The 12,681-nt window shown below is 41.1% G+C and overlaps 1 protein-coding gene across 1 annotated transcript in view; it reads right to left on the reverse strand.

Moving 5' to 3' along the window:
- Positions 1-3,163: 3,163 nt before the first annotated feature.
- Positions 3,164-12,681, reverse strand: part of ZNF704 (zinc finger protein 704) — a 214,029-nt gene continuing 204,511 nt past the window's right edge. The window contains exons 8-9 of the mRNA XM_081266841.1: positions 11,341-11,438; positions 3,164-10,700 (exon numbers count right to left, since the gene is read on the reverse strand). Of these exons, the coding sequence (XP_081122967.1) occupies positions 10,589-10,700; positions 11,341-11,438 (210 nt within the window). The 3' untranslated portion in view covers positions 3,164-10,588. The remainder of the gene's footprint in view (positions 10,701-11,340; positions 11,439-12,681) is intronic.

The raw sequence follows: 12,681 nt of genomic DNA on the forward strand, positions 1-12,681 counted from the left end.
TGTAGTACTCACTAACTTAATGCAGCTGTTTGCTTATTCATCCAGTGTTGCTAGAACATCCACTTCTGAGGACCTGGGCACATTTTTAAAAGGCAACATTTCCACTTATGCTTAGGAAGAAATATATAAGCCATTTCCCATTTATTCATCTTAATGGTTCTTCAGAATGGTAAGAATTGTGAGAATGGTTATTTTTTAGAGCCTGGAGTTTCCCAGGAAAGTTCCACTGCACTGTCTTTAAAAACAGCCGGGAGAACGTAGGCGGTATCCCACATGCCCTCGAAGATATGCATTCAAGTTCATTTTGGATAATTTGCAATTATGATAAGTCTCTATGAAAAAAATTTACTTGGATTTGATACAAAATACATGTTACTCTTGAAAATGCATAGTTTGTAATTTTATACATTCATTCACTAATATTAAGAGTTTTGTAAGCAAGTACTTACCCCAGAATGGTGGCAAGATTGTATTTCAAAAGATCTCTGAACACTGGATAGCATTGCCACACAGCTTTTGAACTTGTGCCTGTATATGTTCACACCTGTCATTTGATACCAGTGTCCCAAAGGTAGGAATGCTTCTTGTTTTTTCATATATGTATGTATGTACACACACATATATTTTTGCTTAGCAGGCACTGAAAAGCAATGCTTTCTATGGATAGCATTTCCACTAACTACCCCTTTTAAAATATTTAATAATTTTATTTTAGTATTTTAGATTTGGTGGAGAAAACAATTTGAAAGATGGTTTAATTTTTAAAAGCAGAGTTCTCTTAAACTTTACCATGGAGTAAGGGCAATAGAGGTTTTGTGATTACTGTTGTTCTCTCTCCCTAGTCCCTCCCTTGAAAGAAATGAGTGTAGGCCACTTGGAAGTTACATTTGATGATAGTCATGAACCCTTTGGGACCTAGCAATTTTTTCTTATCCTGAGTTCTTTTTCTAAGCATATAGGATTTTGATATATGAAACACTTTGGAAACTATATTAGGGTCTGGTTAGTCCAGAGAGCATTTGTTTAAATGGCTGACCATTGTCCAACCATTAGTTATAAAAATAGGAATTTCAGGGTGCATCATAGGAAAATATGAACTAATGGCATATATATATATATACATATACATATATATATTTTTATAGACGTGATCCACATTCCTGAGTTATTTTACACTCAGGGCATTTTCAGTTTTTGAAGCCATGGAACTCGTGAATGGGGGGGCGGTACTGAGTTCTTTCTTACAAATCTAAGTCTGTTCTAAAGCTTTCTACCAGTGATTGAGGAGTTTCCCAAAACTCTTGGGATACTATTGGAAGGAGCAACTTTGCTGTCATCACAGGGGTTGGTCAAATCATAACCATTTATTTCCAATAAGCAGAGAATAGGAAAAAAAGATTTAAAAAGTAAAATAAGGGTCAATAATCTGCAAAGTTACGCATTGCTTACTCTTTGCAGGGGGTAGTTTAACATTAAGCGCTACTGTAGCTCCCTGAGGGGAATTCAGACTCCAGCAGCCACAGGCCCCCAGAGTGCCACCTTTTCCCTGTGTCAGTTATCTGTGCCCAAAACATGGGAAGCAGGCTGTGCTGGGGTGCAGGACAAGTGCTTAACAATGTAAGTGGACTGGAGTTGTTTTTTCTTTCTATAAATATAAAATTTAAACAGTTATATTGTGCAGGAGCTACTTCCTTTTTACATAATAAAGGCCAATTCCGCTTTTGTGCTCTGTAGTTGTGGGCAGGGGTCAAGGAGTAATTAAACGTGAAGCCCTCTTGCTCTGCCCTTGGGTGCTTCTCCTAACATGGATCCCAGTGCATGTTCTTTGTTCTGCTCAATTAGCTGTGCACGGGGAAGGGACTGGTGGGACAGGTGACCAGTGGGGGAGTGGGATGGGGCTTTGAGGCACAGGGAAAGGATTAGGTGCATACCTTGTTATTCTCTATCCGTGGGTTTGAACAGAGCTCTTGTGACAGTGTGGTAGGTTGTATGCTGACTGAGCCTCTCTCCTCATAGTCACCTGCATGGAAATCTGTCCCCTGCAGGAAGGGGGCAGCTGCATCGACTAAGCCTATCATACCAGTCCCAGCAATATGTATGTATCCTCTTGGGCCTAAACTTAAGGGAAAACAATCGGGAGCAAAGGATCAAGAATAGCCCATCCACAGCTTTGGAACAAAACAGCAGTTTGGCCTCTGGCTAGGAAGAAGGGAGAAGAAGCAACCACTAGCAAATCTGCAGGTGCTGCCAAGAGGGTGGAAAGCAAGACTGGTAACCAGAAATGGGAACTCCTCTTTCCTCTCTTTGAAAAAGTTCAGTTCTTCAGAGTGCTGGTTTCCCTCTTTAGACAGGGATGTAGATGAGCATCTCTGCTATTTTTTGCCCCCTCAAAGAAGATTTTCTTTTTTGACAGCACTCTTGCCTTTTTTAGGAGTTGCCACTTTCTACTTCAGATAATTTTCTGAATTAAAAATGTGGGAAATTGATCCTAGTAGGAAAATGTCACTAATTGACTCCAGAATTAATTTTTAGCATTTTCGTAATATAAATAAAGGGGACCTTCCCTTTCTAAGTTGATATAGTTAATAATTATGTGGATGGTGCCCAACGTGAATTTTTTTTTTTAAAAACAAGGATTATGATTTGATCATAATCTGCCCCAGATCACAACCTTTCAAAATCTGTAGTGATCTGCTTTTGGAAACAGAGCTTTCTTCTTGTTCCCTAACATTTGTGTCTTTTTAGGTCGGGTCACTGTTGTGGTATTGGTGCTAACCACTACCCAAAGGGCTTCTTTCCCGTAAGAGGTGAAAAGTGCTAAACCCTTTGCTCCTCTGGCACTGTATTACTTCAGAGACATAATAAAAGTGCCATTCATCAAAAAACCTGCTAACGAAGTGGGTGACAGGCCAAAAGGCTTTCTGAGGCTTATTCTAACTCTATGACAGAACTCCTGTGACTTTACATTCAAGGTGTGAAACCTGGCAAAATAATGGGAGATGATGAAGTTCATTTATGTACTGGACAGCATTTGAATCATTCACAGTGAAGGAAATCTCAGGTATTGCCAATGGTGTTTAGGTTGATTCAGATTTAAACAGGATTTAACAACATCACTAGACATTCCCAAGTTTGTGTGTGTGTGTGTGTGTGTGTGTGTGTGTGTGTGTGTATTGCTAGGGATTGAAACCGGGGCTTTGTGCATGGGCATTCCCAACTTTTGAGTTTGCAGTTACTTTTTGATTTATTACAAATTATAAGCTGGTTTTATAGTCTCTGGCATCGATTTAAGTTGATATAGGAAGAAAAAAAGCCCTTTCCTCCTTCTCTGCAGGCATCAGTGAGGCTGACTCACAGGCCCAAGATGACTCTGGGCTGGTTCTGGAGGTGAGTGATGGTGGTTCTCTATATGCTCATTCTACACTGCCCTTCTTATGAAGATCAAGTGAAATAATGTATCTAAAGGACATCCTTCGCCATTTACAATTATCACAATATCATCAGGACTCCAACCTAAGACACAGTTTAAAGTAACTCAGTCCCTTTGAAAGTTAGCAACTTCTAATCTGTTCTCATTATTTTTTCCCCATTATTCTCATTTTGATTTTATCCTCAAAGCAGCTGTGGTTCTCTATGTAGAAACCCTCTGTTAAGGTGAGGAGATACTTTGAAATACCTAAGTGCCTACCAGTTCTGAAGCAAGGACTTTGCCCTATCAAAGGTGAAAAATAACAGTAATTTTATACTGGAGTGAGGCAAGATGGTTTGGGAAGGAGTGTGGAGAGGGCTTTGGCATAAGGAGGCAATGTGTGCTACCTTAAAACTTCAGGGGGTTCCTGGCTGCCTTCTCTGAAGGCACAGGCTGCTCTTTGCCAGCCCCTCGTCACAGTGGTCACGGTAATAAAAAACAGTAAGAATCAGGATTACAGTTATTCAATGCTTTGGGGCATGGCCTGGGTGTGCCACAGGCAGCTCTCACCAGAGCTGGGGAGTAACTCGGTACCTTTTGATCAGAGGCAAGGCTAGTCTAAGGATATGACATTTCTATTTTAAGCCTTCCATGAGGATAATTTCTGGGGACAAATGACTTCTTGCCCCCTTTTGATTTTAATTGCCCAGATAGTGCCAACATGTGAGTTTGTGGGGCTGACAGAAGAACTTGACCTGATAGCCATGGAATGTGAAATCTACTTTCTCCAACCATTGAAACTGGCAGCCTGGGGCTACATCTGCCCACAAATAGCTTGTCTTTGGTCTGCACAGTGTTGGCTAAGAATCTGCATTGGTTGTCAAAGCTTGAATGTCAGGGAGTATCACATTTCCAGGTGAGAGGATCAAGCAGTGCTGGGCCTGAATTCTGTCTGATTGTCTAGAGCTGAGTGTGGGTCTTCCTAAGTGGGTGTGTGCTTTCCAGTTCAACATGACTGATGCCATTCCACAGTGTCCCTCTTTTGTCTGCACTGATCTTTTACACAGATCTTGCCTGGCAACTGCAACCCCTATTATATACCATTAGGAAGCTTCCATTTAAAGATGAAATGAGACTCATTGGTTCTAAACTATACAGCAATAAACACTTGAGGCCCGAGTTAACAGTGGAGATATACTGAGGGAATGCTGATGGAGTTTTCTAGGTTGCCCCATCTCAAAGACTGGAAGCCTTGGCTGTGTGTGAACTTCCCTAACTCCATGCGTTTTAGTCCTCAGGTCTGCACAGTCCAAAATCTATTTGAAACCAAGCTCTGAATGACCACTTCATAGGGGCTGCCCAACCAGCATGGGGCCATGTGATCTCAATTTTTCTTATCTGCATACTTGGCTAATTAGGCTAGCTTCTGGATTACTAAAATCTTAGAAAAGACACTTTCTCATTTTAACAGTGAGTGGGCTTGAAAAAAGTTTACAGTATTATGAGATGGTTTTGGCAAAACTCACAGTCGTTTGTGCAGTTAATAAACTCTCCACAGCTCCCTTCCTTGTTTCCTGACTCATGGGAATAGTCACTTTGTGTGTGTGCGCGCGCGCCTGTGAGTTCTTCACAGTGAAAAATCAAGCACTTATTCTGATAAGGAAATTAAAGTTAGTGCTGAGGACAGCATTACTTTAAACACTACTCATCTCCTAAGAATTCTGTCTTTGGATGTACATACTATGATTTTAGAAATTTCCTCCAAATGATATTAAGTAAATGCAGGTTTGTGGTGCTGGTAGGTTGAGTGGAAAATGTGTCTCATGACAGAATCCATCATTTTACACTAAAGAATTTATAAGAATCTCTCTCCTATGGCCTATAAGCATATCTGCCAACTTTCTTTTTTTTTTTTTTAAGATTTAAAATGTGTGTGATGATTCTTCAAGTGTCTTTTTTTCCTCAATGCTTTGAAAACATTCTGGCAATGATAAAGATGTAGGTGTTGTGATCTTGATTCTCTTGTAAATAACCATTCCATCTGATCTGCATTTCTACCCTTGCTACAGAGGGTTAATTGAAAAGATATGCATCAAAACACTTGCTTAAAAGAGGCATAGCCCTTTGTTCAGCGAACAGGAATTGTGTATAATATGAACACTTCCTGTCTGGTAAAATACTGTATTTTAAAAAATAAGCTACAATGTATAAAACCAAGGTCATTTCCCACAAAATGTTCATGTTCTTTTGTGATTACAAAAACACTGCATCTTGTAAAATATTTCCAGTTCTGTTAACTTGAAGAGTTCAGTACTAATGCTTATTATAAAAGTGTCGTGTCTTAGAATTGTAGACATCTAAAGAAGTGTTTTGTTTCATTTGGAAAATTAAGTTATAATTATTATTGAAGATTACATCTTGCCACAACACATTACCATGTGATTTTCAGACCCACACAACAAAAGTTATAAAACATGAGATTGTCTCCAAAAAAAAGGGAACTATTTACACAATAGGACTGGAAGTACAATTCCCATATTTGTTCCTGGTCCTATGAGAGACACACCTTTTAAAGCATGTATATCATTGGATATGGGCTTTTTCAAAGTCAGTCATAAGAAGTAGGTCTTAAATACATTTGATGCTTTCTTGCTGTATTGGTGTACATTACTCAGAGATTGTATTGATATCTAAAAGTGCTACTTTCATTTACTGACTTCAGGCTTGGCTAGTTACAATTTAAAAGACAGAATGAAACAGCTCCTAGGTGGAGTGATCCCCACAGGTAGGAGGAACAGGGTGAGTCTGTGTGCTGCTGGTAGGGTTCCTTGCTTAGAGAAATGAAATTTCCAGTTGACCCATGTGCCCAGCACATTCTCTAAAATGATCCACATTCTCATTCATATTCATGAATCCTGCTGTTTCCATTCATTAGTATGCACAAATTCTTCCCTGTGTTCACACAGGCCAATGCTACAGCTGATGTGGTTGGTAGACATCCTACAGGGTTGTGAGAAAAAGCAGCACCTTGTCCATAAAGTCCATGGCAGTTTGCTCCTTAACATGCTAGTAAAGCAAAATGCACATCTTTAACGGCTTTCTATTACCTATAGAATTCTGCTGATCGCTAATTAACAGTCACCACACTGGGTGATTATAAAAAGAAATGGCAAGGCTCTGTATTCACAATTACATTCAAAAAGCCTCACTGAGTCTATGAATACCCACCAGGCACCACGCCTGTGGTTCAAATGTCAGCCTTCATTGCAGGCCAGCTACAAAGACAAAGCTTCTTCATGGGGCATTTTCCCCACATCTACAAAAGTTGGTATTGTCCAGGTCACATAAATTTGTCTTGAAATGATATCATGTTCACATGAAAAGAAAAAAAAAACTATTCCAACTAGAAAAGACTATAAAATTCTTCCTAGTCTCAGAATTCTCCTATTTTCACATAGCCTTTGTTTCCCTGAGGAAATGAATAATATTTACAGTATTCTGCTACAATTCTAAAGGTATTCTCATTATATACAATTTTTGCCACTTTTCCCTAAACCTTCTCAAGTGAATGCTGCATGTCATTTTCCAATGGAATCTGAGGAAGGGAAAAATGGAATTCAGCAGTGTTGGCTAACTCAGAACCCATGGCTGCTTGCAAAAGTGTGGGCAGTGTGACATCAGAGACAGAGGACTTCAACTTGAATGCTCTTGACATTTAATGGAGGACATATCAGTTTCAGAAATTTTTTGCAGCATACATGTGACCATCTTTGAAAAGTTTTTTGGAAAATTGAAGAACTATAACAAGCATCATTCTCTACTGAACTTCTCCATCTGCAACATGGTTATGGCAGGGAATTGTCCGCTGAAGGGTACCTTGTTTGTACATGGAGCTACTGATAGGCATTTTTTAGCTGAGCATGCACATTCCTGGTTGGAAACCCACCACTCTTTTCCCGACACTGGCTTTTGCCAACCAAGGGAGGAAACTTTCCAGCAATTGAGGTGGAGATGCTCAGCAGCCCTGTACCCGTGGGTAATGCTCAGAGACAGTCACTATTGGCTGATTAGCCCCAAGATGAACAGGGGCCAGGTGTCCGCAGGCCTCTTGAATCTTCCTCCCTGACACACTTGCTATCTGGGTGTTTTCTTCAAGTTGCATCACTGCCTCCCACAAGTTGAGTGTCCATTACTGTGGGAAGAACTAAGTCTTGAGGCTATTGCCTGATACACACTTTTTGCTTTGCAGCTAACTGGTATGTGCCCTGTTGGTGAATATCAAACGCCTCCTTTGTAGAGAAATGAGAGAACTTTTTAAAAAGAAGGGGCATCAAAGAAGGGAAAAAAAAAGTCGGAACTTCACTGGACCAGAATCCATTGTATTGCCACTCCTTTTGCCTGGACAGGCCTCTGAGTTCCCTGGGATGGACAAGGCTCGCCAGCTTACCCTGGGACTGCTCTTCTTACCCTTCTCCCTGCCAAATGCAGACATAAAAGAACTTGGTTCCACAGAGATGGCGTGAAATGAAAGTCTGGCTTAATTTGGCACTTCATTTGGTTCCAAAAATAACAAAATAACTATTAAAAAATTTAACTTGTACAATCAGCAGCTGCATATTGCAATTCAGAGCTTGTACAAAGTATAATGTCTTCTTCAAGGCCAGCCAGGTGTAGCTTGGTGGTCTCCTAGTTATTACATGTCTTGGTGCAGGGAATAGGTGTCTGTGAGCAGGAAGGTACTGGGGTCCGTCCGCATCTGGAAGCCAGAAAGGAAAGTACACAGAGCTCTGGACTGGTCAGCAGAAAGGCGCCCCCACTTGGGCAGGAGATGCAGAATGTGTGTGAAGAAGGCTTCAGAAGAAAGGTTCTGCTTACACCTGTGCACTGATTGAGCCTGGCATAGCTAGGCCTGAGCTCAGAAGTACTCATGGGTTGTATCTTTTAGAGTAACATCTACAGGGCCTTCTTCCAAGACTACTCCACAGCAAAGATCCCTTCTTGTGTTCTAAATTCTTGGAAGGGAATGAATTCAACACAGATCACTTTAATCTTTTGTGACTTAATCCAAGAATCAAGTGACAGGGAGATCTGCTGAAGAGAAAAACCTCTGGGCCACAATTGCACCCTTTCATTTAAGTTCATGGTGAACCTGCTCAAATAATTGGCCAGCCTTGCCTCCTCCAGAACACTGGGTGATATACTCATTGCTTACGGCCTTTTGGACCAGGCCAGAGCAGCATCTCACAGCAGTGGTGCTATAGGCAAACTGATAAGATACCAGGAGAAGAAAGGACATGCTAGGGAAGAGGAAACCCAATACATTTTTGCATTTAAAAATACACCTGTTCCTGGCTGACCTTGTAAGTTCCAAAACATACAGTACAGCTGGTGTGGCTATATTGATTGATTAGTAATCTTGATGTAAAATTAGATGTTCTTTTTCTTTTCTCTTGAAATGTGTTTTTTTAAAAAAATAAATGAAGGAAAAGACTGGGATCTTTTCCAAGGAATAATTTTTAAAAAGTCATATGAGAGTTTAAAAAATAAATTTACCATAATATATGAATGCACAAATTATGGATGTTGCACTGTAGAACCTCCTTATATATCCCTTGCTTACAATAGAAAAGGGTATCTGTAATTACTAGATGACTTCTTTCTATTCTTTAAAAAAGCATATGTACAGTCTTTAAACATATATTAAGCTTTCCTCTGTGCAATTTCATTTAACATTCCTATGGCTGATCCTATGTCCCCACCCCTATACAGTGCATCCTATAAGGTGCTCTTCTTTGCATAGGTATAGGAGAAATATCTCTTTAGCAGGGCAGTTGAAGGTAGGGCAGATAATCGAGGATGAGCTAATTTAAAGGGCTTGGTAGCTGCTACCCACACTACTAACACCAAAACAAATAACAAGTACAACTGGTTAGAAATCCCAACAAATGGAACACAGTGCAAGCCCTGGCCCTACTAACTCGAGAAAGTCCCATACCAACATGCATTCTCCTTTTGGTGTTCTGTATGTTCCCTTCTGAGCAAATTAATGAATAGCCCAATATTTTTATAAGAAAAATAAAAGTTCAGACCTTCCATTTATCCATATAATATTTATATTGTTCTTGAACCCATCTCCCAGACACACTAAAGCATGAAACCTATAAAAGTGCACGCAGACTGGAAGGTGACTTTCTGAACAGATGGGGACATGTCAGCTGTGCCCTGCTGTCCAATGCAAACCTGCTGGGAGAGTCGAGTTCCCTGCTTTTTTGGGAATCAGTCAGTGGTGGAGTTTTGAGGGATGGACCCATGACCCATGAACCTGGCTACAGTCTTGATGGACAAGCAGTAACACACAGATCTGAGCTGCAGTCTGTATCACATCCCTGAAAGAAGCATCAAGGCTTACCCAGATGGCTATGGATGCCAGTTCTTGTCTGAGTTGTGGCAGGTGGAGAATTAGCTGTGCTGCCTCTTGGGGGAAGAGCTCCTTACAGATCCAAGGAAGATTCCTCGATGGTTTCCAACAGTGGCAGCTACATTTCCTGAACTCAACTTGGGACTGCAGGCCGCTGGTGACTCCATTGCCAATTGCTTTTGGAGCTTATGCCATCTGGGGCCATTCTTAAAAATAAACAAAACAGACATAGAAAAGATACCCAGAGTGCTGCTCTTTCTTGCAACACATCATGACGTGTACTGCTTCAAAAAGTCAATGAAAAAAAGGGGAAAAGTCTATTCACAAAGTGGGTATTGTTCTTTGTACAAATGCTACTGAATAATGTTGTAGCTAATGTGATTTCTTTTTCCCCCTAAGGGTCGAAAAAATTCTCGGAAATGCCATAATTCAGAAAGCTTATCAAAATATGCCTCCTTTCTAGGTAAAATGGGCTTGGTTGGTTCAGTTGTTACAGAAGTCCATAGTTTTAAGACCTCAATACATGGCTAAGTTGACTTTTCTTTTGACAGGGGTGGGGGGAATGTTCTAGCCACTCTAGGCTGGGTTCTCAGTAAGAGCAGCACAGGTGGTGATATTTTTTTTTTTTTTTTACTGTAACTCCACAAAGGCTCCTAGAAGGGCTTTCCCTGGGTCTTGAGGTTTTGTTCAGAAGGAAAGGCTCTTCCTAACACCTGCAGCAAGACGGGAGGCAGGAGCAGCTTGGGGCCGCCCTCTGCTACTCAGTCGATGAACCTCTGGCAGGCCTTCTTCCAGCGGCAGGCGGTGCACCACATGTCCCGGTTCTCCATGCCGTACACCTTCCGGCACTTTTTGCCCTCTCCCCTGGGCTTCCTGTGAGTCAGACAAGAGGGAGTTTTTTTTTCAGTGGGCATTCTAAGGAGAGTTCGAAAGAATGAGGAAAAAAAAGTAAGGAAACATCCAAGGGGCTCTGTCTGGGTTCAGACTTTAATATATACTGGATGTTTTCTTGGCCACTATGCTTGGCTGTTACAATTAGCTACTATAACCTTGAGCTTCTCTTTGTCCATCTGTGGACATGTATATGTGGCCATCTTCATAAAATTGAGTAAACACAAGAAATACCAGTAGAGAGCAACACTGCTCTTTCAGGTTTCAAATCTGTACTTCCTAGTTTTCCCTTATTTCTCTGATCCCGGTTAAGGAGATCCTTGATCAGGATTAAAAAAACTATACCTTGTTCATTTTACACCAGGATTAATGCCACAACTGAAACCTTAACCAGAACGACCGAACTTAACATCCAATTCTGCAAGAAAACTTACTCCAAGCCACCGCCCCCTCCACCCAGCAACAAATCTCCATTAATAGTTAATGGATAAGAAAAGCCATGAGAATAAAAGAAAGGGTGGATTTTGGAGAAACTTTACGTAAGATCACATTTCTGGGTTCTCTGCTATATTTGTTTTTCAGGTAATTCCCTTGAGGTGGTGAGAATTTTGAGCTATCTTACCTTAGGCTGACTGTCCCTCTGGGTGGGGAGGACAGGACCGTGTGGGCATGTTGTCTCTGCTCTCCTGTGCTCACCGCATGATGATGTGTTGGTGACACCTGTAAATACACGGAAAACCAAATTGACAGGGCAGGGTCTCCATCCCATGCATTTATTTAGCCTTTGCCATGTGAGCAATGGGCCTTGACCATTAGGCATGGAGATGAAATGTTTTCTACAGAGACCACAAGTTAAAATGGATGGGGGATGCTCATGGTGGAAGTTAAATGCATTCCCAAACAGAAAAAGCCCACCAGTAAGATGTTAAAAATCATGACTTCGTGTTTATGCATTCCAAGTTGCCTATCATTTGGATAATATTTTAAAACCTTAAAATCTATTCCCATTTCATTTAGGTCTCATGAACTCTTGTCAAGTAGGGTAAGTTTCATGATTCCTATTTTAGAGTATGAAAAATATCTAGAGCAGCTGAAAGATCACACAGCTAGATGGTGACAACACAGTGTAGACCTAGGTATCAATTAGATCATTCAGCCACTAAATAAATGGATTTTTTTTTTGTATAAGACATCTCTGCAGCAGAATCTGGGGACCAAGCAGAAACAACGGCAAGAGCCTGAGCCAATTAAGAACATGTGTGATCCGTGTAGCACTGAGTACCCACCATGTGCCAGCCTTGCTGCCAACAGCGTTCATTTTCACAACTACCTCATGCCATACATATATGATTGGCCCCATTTTATGGATCAGGAAACCAAGGAAGAGGGAAGTTACTTAACTTGCCCAAGGTCATAGAACTTGTGATGGTAGAGCCAGGGTGTGCAACCGTGGTACTTCTGCTGCTTAGTCATAATGAGAGGGCCCCAGCTGCCCTTGGTTCCTCTTGGATTATCCATAAAACCTCTTTATGTGACCTGTTCCCATAACACTAAACATCTTCCCAGCTCATGGGATTCTCAAGTGCTACAAAAATCCAATTTTTACAACAAAAGAAAATGAAGTTTCAAGTAAGCAAGCAGTATTGCCATTTTCAGGAGAGGAAACATTTAGCAACTTAAAAAAAAAATCACCCAGAAGACAACATGGTCATAGAAACACCATCACCGATTAGCAGGCAAGGGAGCATCCCCGTAGTGCACACAGACAGCTGATACTCTCTAGCACAGGTACTTGCTGAGGGCCATTGCCAAGTAGGAATGACGCATCAAAATTTCCTTGCCAGCGTACCCCATGTTAAATGGACTTGCCTTGGAAATTCGCTGTGACATTGCATGTGTGTTTGAGAAAGGTGACCCTGCTCAAGGACGAGGGTGGATCCAGGTTTAGGGTGTATCCTGCAGG

The sequence above is a fragment of the Spermophilus citellus genome (assembly GCF_964194105.1).
Source record: "Spermophilus citellus genome assembly, chromosome: 14".
Classification (NCBI taxonomy): domain Eukaryota; kingdom Metazoa; phylum Chordata; class Mammalia; order Rodentia; family Sciuridae; genus Spermophilus; species Spermophilus citellus.